Source organism: Lepidochelys kempii, chromosome 16 (assembly GCF_965140285.1).
Source record: "Lepidochelys kempii isolate rLepKem1 chromosome 16, rLepKem1.hap1, whole genome shotgun sequence".
NCBI classification, from domain to species: domain Eukaryota; kingdom Metazoa; phylum Chordata; order Testudines; family Cheloniidae; genus Lepidochelys; species Lepidochelys kempii.
Genome location: NC_136395.1, coordinates 15198587 through 15212278, shown reverse-complemented (window position 1 = coordinate 15212278; position 13692 = coordinate 15198587). Strand labels below are relative to the sequence as shown.

The 13692-nt window shown below is 45.4% G+C and overlaps 1 protein-coding gene across 3 annotated transcripts in view; it reads right to left on the bottom strand.

Annotated features, from left to right (window-relative positions):
- Positions 1 to 13692, bottom strand: part of COL27A1 (collagen type XXVII alpha 1 chain) — a 240651-nt gene that overhangs the window by 24611 nt on the left and 202348 nt on the right. For all 3 annotated transcript variants that reach the window (XM_073314249.2, XM_073314253.2, XM_073314251.2), the window contains 4 exons: positions 12247 to 12300; positions 12034 to 12141; positions 8400 to 8453; positions 7986 to 8039 (listed from right to left, as the gene is read on the bottom strand). In XM_073314249.2, the coding sequence (XP_073170350.2) occupies positions 7986 to 8039; positions 8400 to 8453; positions 12034 to 12141; positions 12247 to 12300 (270 nt within the window). The remainder of the gene's footprint in view (positions 1 to 7985; positions 8040 to 8399; positions 8454 to 12033; positions 12142 to 12246; positions 12301 to 13692) is intronic.

The window sequence follows — 13692 nt, the reverse complement described above, 5'->3', positions numbered from 1 at the left end:
AGCCTGAGCTTGTAGACCTGGGCTCTGAGACTCACTGCTGTGGGTGGTTTGTTTTTTTTTTAATTGTATACACATACCCTTAGGCTCTTTGCAAGTCCGTGGGACCTGGGCTCCTAATTGCCTACATCCCTTTTGAAAATGGGATGTAGGCACCTAAATCACATAGTTGCTTTTGAAAACGTTACCCTAGATCTCTTTCCGTTCAATATTTTTCCATATAAAGGAAGTCTAGCTAAAACGATTTGTTTGAAATACACATGGGTACCTCCAAGGGTGAGGCTTAGTGAAGGGCGAATCACACCTACATGCCTGTTTGGATAAGGATTATGAAGGATGAAATACTGCTAAGTTTGCCTCAGGCTAAGGATTAAGTGAACACTGATGGGTAAAACTCTGCAGGGCTCTCTTTAAAATGAGGAAAGATGCTTTAGTGATTGGCACATGATAGATAGATTGGATTTATGATGAGAGATTAGCCTTTGAAGTTCAGATCCTTCTTTTGGGTTTGGCAAACAGGGATGGAATTTTAGGGAAGGTCTGAGAGTGTCTGTCTCTCTCTCTCTCGTTCATATTATTCCCTGTACTTCCTGCTTCTGGTCATGCTGGGGATGCTGCAACAAGTCCCACTTGGGGCATTTCTGCCCTTCCCAGTTCCATCTGGGTCAGGAAGCAGAAACACAGAAATGGGTAGAGTTGGAAAACAAGGGGAAATTGGTGGTGGGTGGGGAAGGGAGAGGAGGACAAAGTTATTTCAAATCTTTTGAACTTCCAAAAAATTGGGTCTAAATTTTGGGTTGGTTCGTATTGATTGGAACCAATTTGCCCATCCCTAACAACCCGGCACCAGCAAAATTGTGCAAAACTGTCCATGCTGTGACATGAGTTTGCTCACATACTATCTCGTGCCAGGAGGAGTGGGGTAGACAGCAATCCTTATTGTACCAAGAAGAAGGATTATTCTAAGCCAAGGGCTGCAGTACAATGCTGGCTTTGGCAAGAGCGTTAGTTTTCTAGTGATGTCTGAATGGTTTCTTTGCGGACTGCTTCTGCCTGGTCTAGCTACCCTTTTCTGAGGAACGCAACTACACAGAGTTATTTGCAGCTGCCTATAAAGTTAAGCAATGGGAGGGAGCAGGATGCTTCTTTGACCTTCTGAATTGTATCGCCCTGACAGTCAACCTAGTTCGGAATTGAGCCACATTTTTCCTCACCCGATTGCACATTCCCTGATCTATAAAGGGAGCAGAACTGCTCCAAATACATACCCTGGCTACATGCGGCTATCACAAACTGTTCTTGTAGTCACTTCAGACCAGATGGTGAGCCCCTTACACAACTGCTTATGTGAGTAATTTCACGGAATTCAGTGGGATGACTTGTGCGAGTAACTACTCAGCAGCCTGAGCGAGGGGCTCACAATGAGGCACTCAGTTACCCTTCCTGTGCATTTCACCCTCTAAAACATAGATGCTGTTTTGCTGTCGTTGTTTTAAATTCCCTTGCATAAATCACTTGGGGTTACAGTGTCCTATTTCTTCTCGAGCCCAGTTCAGAGACATCTGTCTCTTAGCTCCCTGCGTGATAGCTACATTCCAGCTCCTCTGGTTTTTGGCGACTTGATGTTGCTGAATCTTTGACATACTGGCTCCTCAGGATTAATGCACTTCACAGCTCCTTTGGGGTTCCAGGTCCTTAGGATTGTTGTACTGCAGTTTTTAGGTGATCCTTTCTCCTGGCACATGGGGGCTGCTGGGTTCTGACTCTTTGGGGCTGCTGCACCAAAAGTTCTCTCATGTATGGGAACTCACAAAGTTAATTCATGTGGAGCCAAGTAGTTGAGTCTTCGTAATTCTCTGGTAATTGGTTTCTACAAACCATCCCAGTGTGGTTATTAAGGTCCCCTCTATCTTTCTTCCATAAGTCCTCTATGGTGCTGTGGGTACCCATGATGCCCCGAACATTTGGCAATTGCTCAATGATGCTGCCACCTGGGAGAAGACATGCAGAACTGTTTGTCTGTCCTTGACTTTTGGTAACGGCAGGTATGCAATTGACAATGCTCAACTTCAGACAGTCCCAACTGCGTTCAGCAGCAGAGCGCGGCTGTTGCCAACAGCTCGTTTTCTGAGGGTGGGTGTAGGCACAGGGGAAGTTTATCAAGTGTGACTGTGGCACCGGGGAAGGGGATGTGCCAAGCTATATTGCAGGCTTTCAGTTCAAGGATGAAGAGGGCCTTGCACCAAGCTTAACTTTTGCAGACTGGCAGAGTTAGATTCCTAAAGGTTTTGCAACACTGCATCTGGTGGTATTCAGATCGGTGTTCATGTCGCACTCCCCATCAGGACCCAGCTCAAGCTGGGGAAGCTAATGATCCAACCAGCGGATCAAATTCGGTGATGAATCCTAGTCACGTGCCACTTGAGGGACATTGCACATACGCTAAGATGATGACAACTAAGCAATACATATCCCCTCCATTATATTCTTAGAGATAATGGCATTCTTTCCTTTCTCTGTGTACTGCCATTCCAAAATTCACTATCTTACGCCAAGGATTTGGAGTGGTACTGGTGGGGTTAGGTTTACATTTCCATTTTTAAGGGATAACATGTTTGGGAGATTCAGTAGGATTCTTGAGGAATGGAATATAGAGAGAAGCTGTGCAAGGACTGCTCATGGGTATAGAGTTGGGCAATAGATGGAGAGATTTTGGTGGCTGATTAAAAATAAGAAACAAAATATGTCTAACAGTCCTTCCCATGCTGCCCCCAGAGACTCCACTGTGAAAGGGCTTCCTATGTGAAGCCACCAGCTAATACCTTACAACTGATCTACTTTCTAGCCACTGTTAGAGTAGTAGGGACCCTCAGGAAATAGGGATACAAAGCCACAGCTCCTCAGTCTCAGATAAGAATCTGAATGTATGTATCAGGATGCAGAAGGCTTGACATTGGATACTTCTCTCCAAAGAGGTTGTGGATGCCTTTTCATTTCACATCCTAATCCGACATGATCAGGGTTCAGATCAGAGAAAGTTCTAAACTTGGGACTTCTTCAAAGAGTGTCAAGATCTCTGTAGCTGGTCCCTAGAACAGAGTGATGATGCTCTAGATCCCATATATACTAGACACCTTCCCTACAGGTCTTCAACAGCTCCTGGATGCTACAGGGGTCTTAAGCCTGACTGATAAATTCCAGTACCACAGGGCTGAGCTTCTCTAGGACTTCTTGACGTTTGGATTATTTTCAGAGAGAGGGAGACTAAAGGTCTTTGCTAATTCTTTGGAAAGTTGCAGTTAAAAAAAAAGTTACAGTAAAGGGCAGAAAAGTAAACAAGTTGGGATACAAATGGAAAATGCATGGAGGAAAAGGAAAGGCTTGTTGTTATTGGCTCCCCTCCCAAAGTGAGATACACCAGTTTGTAATTTTTAAAAGGATCTCATCTGGACAATCCTAAGCGGCTGCCAAATGATCCGAGCAAGGCCTCTGTGAGGAGCTGTGAGTGTACTAAAATCCAGCAGAATAATTAACTGGGATGGTGCTGTGGAACTCAATTCCAAAATAATGGATATCTTCAGGCTAATTAGTGCTTTGGAAAAGGGCAGACTTTCTCCACCATTAAATACCCTTCTTCTGCACTGCTCATTTCCTACAGAGTTTAAAAAGTCACAGCACAATCACGGCCCCATTTCTTCCCTCTGCAGCTTTCGCTTCACTCTTTCATCTCCAAGGTCTGAATTCTTCCTCATTTGGTGTTAAGTTTACACGTGAACTTGGGGAAGGATCCTGACACGTGTATTCGTGTGCTGTGATCCAGGCAGTTCTTATAAGATAAGGAGGGATGGGTGAGGCTAGGACTTAGATGAGAGGCCCCCATGGAACACCGACATGCTTCAGGAAGTGGTGCTGGGGATTCAGCAAGTAATGCTGCGTTCCCCGTGTCACTATAGAACCAATGCCCCAGGATGGGATTAAAGCATCACTGTACTGGTGGAGGTGCCACCTTTCAGGTACGATGAAAAACAGGGGGCTTGACCGTTTGCGGTCATTACAAGTTCCCATGGTACTTAACAGCAGAGATATTGTAATGCTCTGATTCAGAGAGTCCAAGGCAGGAAGGGACCGCTGTGATCATCCAATTCTAGTCTGACCTCCTGTATAACATAGCTCATAGGACTTCCCTGAATTAATTCCTGTTTGAACAAGAGCAGAGATTCCCAAACTGTGGTACATACACCCCTGGGGCACATGAGCCTGTCAGAAGTGTCATTCTGTCCCAGGGTGGTCTGTCTCTCCCACGAGGCAGCAGGGTCCACCTAACTACTGCGTCATGACATAGCTCATTCAAAGAAACAGGTATCAAAGAGAGCAGCTGACCAACGAAGTGCCAGTCAGGCAGCTGCCTCCCTAATATGACATCCTGGCCAAATTCCAGTTTGGGTAATTACATTCCCCTGCATTTCCCAGCGGACTATGGGATTCACTTTCACTTCCCAGATTTAACCCAGAGTTGGCTGCATTTCACTGGAGGATGAAATGACCCCTGTATATAATTTAATTTTGAAAAGTGCCTGGTAAATGCTGTGTAAATATATTGCCTCTGGTATGGTGACTTCCAACAGCAGCTGTTTGGTTTGGGATACATTTTCTCTCCATCTTCTTAATGCCTCTGCTGTTTATTCTTGTAGTCTTTCTGCAGTTGCTCCTTTTGTGTACCACTGCTATTTCTGATCCTCCGGAAATTGATTACTGGTCCTGCAACCTGTGCCATCTAATTAACGTGTGCTAGCCCAGTCCACTTGGGATGGCAGGAGCATGTTTGTCAGTGGCTGGCATCCAAAGCAGTTCCCAATCCCAGCAGCAGAAGCACTGCCTGATAATTGTGAGGCTTTAAAGCACAGCTAGCAGTTGTCTGGTGTTGGACAGGTTTCCAAGCACAGTGATTGCAAGCACAGTTTGCCAAGCAAGTCTCTTGAGGCTGGGTAGGCCAATTGCCAAGGGTGGTTCTGGCAAATTGGTAGCTATAGAGAAGGAGGGATTGGCAAGCAAATCTGTTCAGATTAAGGATTTTTGGGAGCATTAAATACCAAGGTGGGCACCTTGGATAAGCTTAAAATTTGCAGTATGTAGGGATAAACCAGCAATAATGACTATACAATACAAAGTCTAATATCTGCACACATCTCATTCTCCTCTGTATTTCACTGCTTAGAGACAATGGCTCTTTTTGCTTTTGGTGTGTTACACTCACTGTTTTGCGCCAGGACACTGAAGCCTCCTGTATCTAATGTGTCTGGAAACCTGGGCCAGTCTCTCAAAGGACAATGTGTAACAAACTGTAAGACCAGTAGGACAACGGAACAGTCTGCCTAGGGAGGTCATGGAAGCTCCTTTGCTGGAGGTTTTCAAAAGGAGGCTGGAGCCATCTGCCTTGGGTGGTTTAGACACAACAAATCCTGCACCTTGGCCTGTGCTTGGTGGAAAGTTTTAGCTCTTCTACTTTGAGCCAGATGATGGCAGGAGACTTCTTGGAGAATGGATGCCACTTAATGGAGGACACAGAAGCTGGGGGCCATTCACCTTGGTACAACTGGAGAACACTATGGGAAGGTTTGGGAAGCTAACAGGTAGCACAAAAAGAGGATGGGGTGGCCATAAAAACAAAGATGGAGAAGCTACTCAGCAAGCTGGTGATGGAGATAAGGGAGTATCAGAGAAATGGTCAGATGCCCCAGTGCCAGAGACACATCTTAAGGTTGGAAGGGAGCAGAGAGAGAAGTTCAGGAATTCTCAGTGGCATCAATAATAATCATGCCTGGGGCAGCATCTCTGGGTTGAGAGTGTATCTAAATTCAACAACTGGATGCTCTCCTAACTCCTTCTAATATTTTGTCACAACTTCTGCAGTGGAGTCAGTCACAGCGTAAAAGGAGACCAACTCACATGTCTCAGAGACTCATGTCAATGTAAAGAATCTCTAGACACACCAAGGTAGAAGGGCCTAGCTATGGGTGCCTTTCCACTTGGAATCCTCACTTGGTATAATGGGTTCAAAGTCCTGGCAAAGATGTACCCATGAGATCTCTTCTTAGAATCTCAGGAGTCCCTGTAAGGAAGGAAACTCTTGCCTGCAGATGCACGTCTGTGATTGTGACCATGTGCAATAACACAAGTGCTGAGGGATGCCAATAATTCAAACCCTGCACTGAGTGCTTCCTGCAATAGGAACACTAGGTACAGTAGGGTAGAAAACGAGGATCAATAAAAATTCAAACAACTTTTCTCATGGTAGGGTCCAATTTGCAACCACTTCCAATTACTACTCTTTTCCTTCCTGCGCAGGGGGGAAGAAAGCTGCTGCTGTAGCTACTGACAGACATGTGATTGGCTCCGGCAACAATGCAAGTACAGCCAAAGCCAGCTGGGATCATCTTCAGAGCATTGAGCAGCAAGCTGTGCCGAGAGGAAGCCACTAAAATATGAGTCACTTCTCCAGCCTGAATTGGGTACGATCAAGCTGACTCAGCAAAAGCCTTGAAAGAATGCAGCAGTGGAACAAGGGGTTTGACTCATTCCAGCTGCAGTCAAGGGGTGTAGGTGGACAAAAGTCACAGGCGTGAGAGGCTATGAGTAAAATGGGATGGGGGAAGGGAGACCATTTGTGCTTCACTTACGAAATGTAATAGGCTGGAACAAACAGAAATAGCAGCAAGATTTTCCAAGAGCAGACAGTTTTAGGGGCATGTGTGCACAGTTTTAGTTTGACTTTACAACAAAACCTACTGATCTAATTTCTTTTATCTTGGGGATTCAGTAGAATTTCTGTGGAACTAGGAAACGGCCCCAATATTCATGCCTATGGGCCCTTCCAGAGATACAAGAGAGTATGGGTGCCTGGAAATGGTGTCCTGGTGGATTGTGTGCCCTGATCCTGACTTGCACTGATAATGCACTGGCTTGTGTGTTTGGGTACGTCTACGCAACAAAAAAAAAGAATTCCCCTCCCCCCCACCCCCGCCAACCCTGTGGCAGAGAGCCTCAGAGCTACGCCCAGTCAACTGACTTGGGCTTGCACGGCAGGGCTAAAGACAGCAGTGATTCAGACCCTCCCCACTTGCCAGGTTCCAGAGCCTGGGCTCCAGCCTGAATGTCTACGCTGCTATTTTTAGCCCTGCAGCACAAGCCCCACAAGCCTGAGTCAGCTGACTGGGCTCGGAGACTCATGGCCATATTTTGTTTTGTTTTTTGCTGTATAGACATATCCTAACTGGCACCACTGCCCTCTGCTGAATGGGATGCCAGACTTGTCCAAATGTTTATCAGTTTCTAATGCTCATCCTCTAACACAAGGGTTCTCAAACTTCACTGCACCACGACCCTCTTCTGAAAACAAAAATTACCACCCAACCCCAGGAGCGGGGACTGAAGCCTGAGCCCAGCCGCCCTGGTGGAAGGGAGGGGGCAAAGTCGAAGCCCAAGGGCTTCAGCCCCAGGAAGGGAGCCTGTAACCTGAGCCCTGCAACCCAGGGCTGAAGCCCTCAGGCTTCGGCCCCGAGCCGCAGCAAGTCTAAGCCAGTCCTGGAGACCCCATTAAAACGACCCACAGTTTGAGAACAGCTGCCTCTAGCAGGTCAGTGGGAGAAAGAGAGGATACAATGTAGCTAGTGCTGCTATTATTGATGATGGTTAAATCAAGAGCCTCTTTCAGCTCAAGCAGTAGAAGCTTGTGTTTTTGGCACAGGATGTCACAGTTTCTATTTCCTAGGCCACATGTTTGCAGCTAGCGGGTGGCTAAGGGTTGTCTGCACATCTATGGTTCACATCTTTGTGTTTGTGTTGGATTACAGGTGCTAGTGTTTATTTGAATGGGTCTGTGGGAGCTGTGCCCTGGTGCTTCGCTTGGAATGGGTGCTGCTCTCCGAGCAGGGGCACTTTTGGCTCATGCAGAACAGGAGATGGCAAATTTCATGCAGTTTAGCTCTTACCTTTTCACCTTTTGGCCCTGGTGGTCCGATTGGCCCTGGCGGTCCTGCATGCCCCTGTGGGAGAACAGAAAACATATGATGGGATTGTAAAAATGGAGTCACTTCTGTGATAGGATCCTGTATTGCTGACTACAGAGACACCTGAATTGCACATGCAGGCTTCAGAGAAATATAGAAGCATCAGCAGTGACATTATCCATGCCTGGAAGATGGAGGAAAACCAGATCTGAAGAATTCTCCACAGCCCAGACTGAGAATAATAAAGAACTGAGCTGTCTATCATCCCAACAAATATAGTTATTATAGTTTGGAAATATAAATATAGTTAAATTAGTTTTGCATCCTGGGCTAATTATGATGTTAGATTTGGAAATGGGTAAAGCAGGGGAATGAGCATCAAAAAAGCAGTCTTACTTCATAACCCATTAAGCCAGGTTCCCCTTGAGCTCCCATCCTTCCTGGAGCACCCTGTGGAAGCAATCACACAGAAAAATGCCATTAGAACAGCCTGCTGTCATTGTCTTCAGAAACCACATGCTGAATTGGCCTGCAGAAAGTGGACTTTCAAGACAGGCAAACCTTAGGCTTGGGAGATTAAACTGAAATGCTCCCATCTATTCTTTGGGCAAACCAGGTAGTCTTATGGCAGCAGCATCCTGAAGTATTCTCTGCACTCAGCTATCAGATCGATAGGAGGGTAGCTACTCTAACCCAAGTCTCTGCCAAGAGTTTATCAGTGAGGTTCCCAGCTCATTTACAGAAATATTGACATCCCAGTAATCAGTTCTTTTCCAGTTGGGAACTGGCTCATATTTTTGGACTCCTATAACTCCTAAAAATGTAGAGTCCTGGTCTTTCCTCTTACGCCAACGTATCCTGGAAATTAAACTCTTGCCTTTGCTCTCCAAATCATGTGGGCATATAGAGGAAAATCTCAAGACAATGCAATGTGGATAATGCCTTGCTAACTGCTAGATGTATACATAGGTACTGGAACTAGGGGTGCTGCCGCACCCGCTGTCTTGAAGTGGACTCCATTATACACAGGGTTTACAGTCTGGTTCAATGGCTCTCAGCACCCTCACTATACAAATTGTTCCAGCATCCTTGGATACATACATAATAAAACTAGCAAAGGGTGATGTGTGAACATTGTGCTAATGTTCTGCTCTTCGCCTTTCCCCTCCGGACTCTATTGCTAACTTCTAATACAAGGTCTTTTTTGCTGAATATTCCTTCAGTGAAGTTTTCAGTGAGACAGTTCTGATGAAGGCCTGAACCCTTAAACATACAAAGACCGCTTTTGTTTTTTGTGGTTCTCAGGCCTGGCAATAAAGATGGCATTGAGGAGTCAGCTCCTGAGCTGCAATTGACTAGGGAGTTGCAAGAGCTGATGTTTTAGGAATCTGAACAAAAGGTTAAAAAAAGAGTTTCCAAATCCTGATCTTCAGATTAAAGCTGGATGCAAGCCTTTTGCTACTAAACTGCAGATACTGGCAAACTCATACTACCTTTCTAGCCAGTGGTGAGCGGAGTAAGTTTTAACTGTTGACGCTAAGGGACATATCTCCTTCTGGTGCTTTATATTTTATACCCTGATAATTTCTATGCTTCATTTACTCAATGGGTAGAATATAGAATTCTCGGTCACAGGAGGAGTTGCATGCATTAGTCACTCCAGATGATAGAAACCATCGCACAAATCATACGATAATTAACCATTTCCCCTTTACTGCTGGAAGTTCAAGTGCTGGCATGCATGGATATGGGCCGAGAAAGCAGATAATCAATCTATAGAGTGCAAAGGATGGCTTCCTGAATTTGAGGATTTTTCTGGTGATCTATCAGAATGGGAGTGTACTTTGTTTTAGAGGGAAACAAGACTTTTTCTTGTTTGAGGTCATTTGGGATCTTCCAGTATCCTGCTTCAGAGACCTGGTGTTGGGTTTCCCACAAAAGGTGTGGGTAACTCCTCCTGGAGTCCATCAACGTGAGTCCTGTACAAGTCCAAGGAGTTGCTTGAGTGTGCCATGAGGAGGGTTCTGCCCACAGGATCCACTCACACGACCTGCCCTGTACCCCACCTTGCTGGTCAGAAACTGTAAGGTCTCATTAGACTGTCCAAATCTTCCATTTTTTCCATCATATTTTTTACCCTTTCCTCAAGGACAGACTGAAAAGATACACTCAGTCCAACAGACTGCTGCTCAGAAATTTCTCTGCTTCCCTGAGAAATAATCCATGGAGACTCTGCCAAAGTAGTCTGCAGGGACGATCTATTGGAAAGACCATAACTTTTAATGGAGGCCTTAAAAATCACAGCAGAATCGCTGTTGCTCAGTCACTCAGTGCTACTGTTCTGAAACATCTTAGCAATTCCTGGTTCCTTCCTGTCTTTTCAGTATGTTCTACAGATTAAATCAGAGGAGGCAAGTGATACTTAAGCAATTACTATAAGAACCTGCAGGGCTAGAACCCGGAACCACAGTGGTTCTGGGCCACTGATACCTCCACTGGAGGCTTAGGGGTCTTCCTGTGGGAGGACCCTGTGAGGCTGGGCCAAGGAGGATGTACCACCCAGCAGGACCTGAGTGGCAGCTCCTCAGAGCCCACAGATTAGCTGGCACTGGTACTTAAAACAGGAAGCCATGACAGTGAGTTGTCCAAACCACATACAGATTGCCCGCCTGTCCTGCTTTAGACCCTGTGCACGAGAGATCCCAGACTCCAGCTTCTGTATGTGCCTGCCTCCTGATGCCTGACTCTTGGTTTATCCTCCAACCTATCTTGGACTCTGACCTCCTGGTAATGGACAATGCTGCCTACTGACGCCTGACTCCTGGTTTGCCCTGTGGCCTCTCTCGGACTCTGACCCTCTGGTACCCAACTCATCCTGACTCCTACTCTGACCACTACGTCTGATGGCCCATGACTCAGTCATGATAGTTACCCTGCTGGTTGGATACATATGAAGAAATATTTGTTGCCTGTTGCGACTGTTTGGATCCCACTGTCTGACAATCTTGAGGTAACTGAACTGCTGCTGTTCTGTCTCCCAGCCTCACTCCAGCACCACACCCAAAACCTTTATCATGTTCTATCTGTGCTCATTGCAAGTGTTCCAGATAGTGGATCAAGAGTGGGTGTATGGCTGGGGCAGAAGTCCAAGGCAGAATTCCACGTAATAAAACAGTTTGACTTGGAAGCTGCTCTCACCATGAGTATGCAGTCTCAAAGGGAATGCTCTGAGCAAATACAGCTTCTCAGCTCATTCCCTCTTCCAGAAATATATTCTCAAGAGTTAGACTTGAGAGGAGAGAGTCCATATAAAACTGCAATGTATCCTTAACTGGCTACATCTGCTATCAACAAATGAAAACTTGAGAGATTCCTTCTCATGTGGCAAAGTAGCAAATTATTAAAATCACTGATCAGCTAAAACTAGAGCTGGTTGGAAAAATATTTACATGGGAAATTTTGAAAAAAAAATTCTTGTGAAAATGTTTGAGTTTTTTGATGTAAAACCAAAACCATTTTTTCCAGATTTTATGATGTTAAAATGGAAAATTCTGTAGTTTTTTCTTTTACCTCCACCCTTCCTCTTTTTCTCTCTCCTTTTTGCCCCTAAAATAATTTGCCATTGGAAAGGGGGGAGGAGAAAAAAATGGGAGAAAAAAGCAATTCCCCCCCAAAAAACCCCTAACCTTCCCCAAATATTTTTTTCTGTTTTTTCACAGAAAAATCTGATTTTTGTTTTAGCATAAACAAGCCAACAAAAACTTTCCTTGTAAAAAATTTCATTTAGGAAAAAAAATCGATTTTCCGTTTTCAAAGGAAAGTTTTGCTAGAAAATTTTCGATCAGCTCTAATTTAAACCACGAAAAAGAAGTAAAATAATGTAAATTTGAATCCCTCTCTCTGCCTCACCCCCTTCCTGTGCCTCTGTTCTGTCTCCCCAAGGCACACAGATGCCTCCCCACCCCCTCCAGGCTCACCCTACCACTTGTCACTTTGGGTTGCACTCAATCAATTGCAGGTCTATTCTCACCATAGGTCCCAGGGTACCTCTGGATCCTTTAAGGCCTTGCATCCCTTTTGGTCCCATCTTCCCTGGAGGGCCTGTCTCGCCCAGCTGCCCCTGATAGCCCTTGCTGCCCTGTAAAAGAGGCATATACAGATTATTGACGCAAAATGAAACAAAACCTTAAAGAAGCAAAGAGATGAGAATGAAAAGGAGGTAACACTGGCAACAGGCTCTTACCTTCTGGCCGGTTTTGCCCTTTTCTCCCTGTTTGCCTGGTTTCCCTTCTGGTCCCTAGGAGAGTGGAGAAACCCAAAGAGCCATGAGAGACTAAAGTAAAAGTTCTACCCAGCAACCATGGTGCGCCCCCTGAGCATGATAATCGGAGCCCATCTCTGGCGATGGTGCCAGGTAACAAGTCCTTTTACCCCTCCAGTCCTATTCCCATGGGAGCAGAGAAACAGGAAGGATGTTTAGGCAATAATCCAATGGACCATGAGATGTGACAAAATAAATTCCCTTTATCAGCACTATGGCAGAGCAGGAGCAAGGTTAAGATTGTTCCTGAGCTCCTCTGACATGAAACTGAGGCTTACCAACCACTTCACGATGGAGAGATTTCTGTGCCAGGAAGGCTGCCTAGTTCTGGGGGGAGCAGTAAGAAGATGCAGGGTTTTTAACCTTCAGATCACACGGCATATACAGACTAGGACTCTAAAGACTAACCATCACCATCTGATGACTGTTTGTCAGCATATGTGAAGTGTTTGGCAGGTCTCAGTGGAGTTCTGCGTGCAAAGTTGCCTGTGGCATCAAATATGGCATCCTAACTGGCCTCTTTGTTGGCAGTTTCAGAAGAGACAGCAAGGATTGATTGAACTGTACAGTCCTCTCGCTCTTGGCAGTGCTCCCTGTCAGTTCATTGGCAGAGAAAGTTGCCCTGCTGTTTCCTGCTGTACTTTGTTCTATCTACGCATAAAGAGAGAACTTTTACTCTCTCAATCAAGCACCTTTCACCAGCAGTGAATATGGGTTTGGATAACTCTGTAAGTGCTGTTTAGAATAATGGCTCTGGAAAGTGGCTGTGTATTGGAGTCACTGCATAGTTAACTAGCATTCCTACTAGACTGGAAGTGTATTGACAATGACTGGTTTTATTTTCTACTTGCCTGTTAAGTATCTTTCTGCTCATTACACACACATTTTATCTATTTGTATTATTATTACAATTCACACGCATGGACATATATAAAAACAGACCCCATTACACACAGACCTATGTACAGTATATAGGAATAGACTCAAATGCACAAATACAGAGGGACTCTTGGACAGCAAGACACACACATATAGGACTGCTGTTTACACCTATTCTCAATCACACACACAAGACCTGCAACCCGTCCATGCACACAAAGCATATGTAAACCAGGCTGTGGGGAGTCAGACACGGGAGCGTGAAAGGTAGTTAAATATAGCAGACTTCTAGGTCCCTACACTGGACCCAGGATAGAACTGGAAGTGCATGAAATGTGTGAAAGACAAGAATGAGACAGCAGTAGTTTCACAGGGCCATGTCTCAGCTCCTTTTCATCAGCTGGAAAACAGGAGCCCAGGGATTCAGTGTTTTATTAGGAGTGCCGGTGGCTGTGGGCCTGGTGATAGACTGGATTTGACAGGAATTAA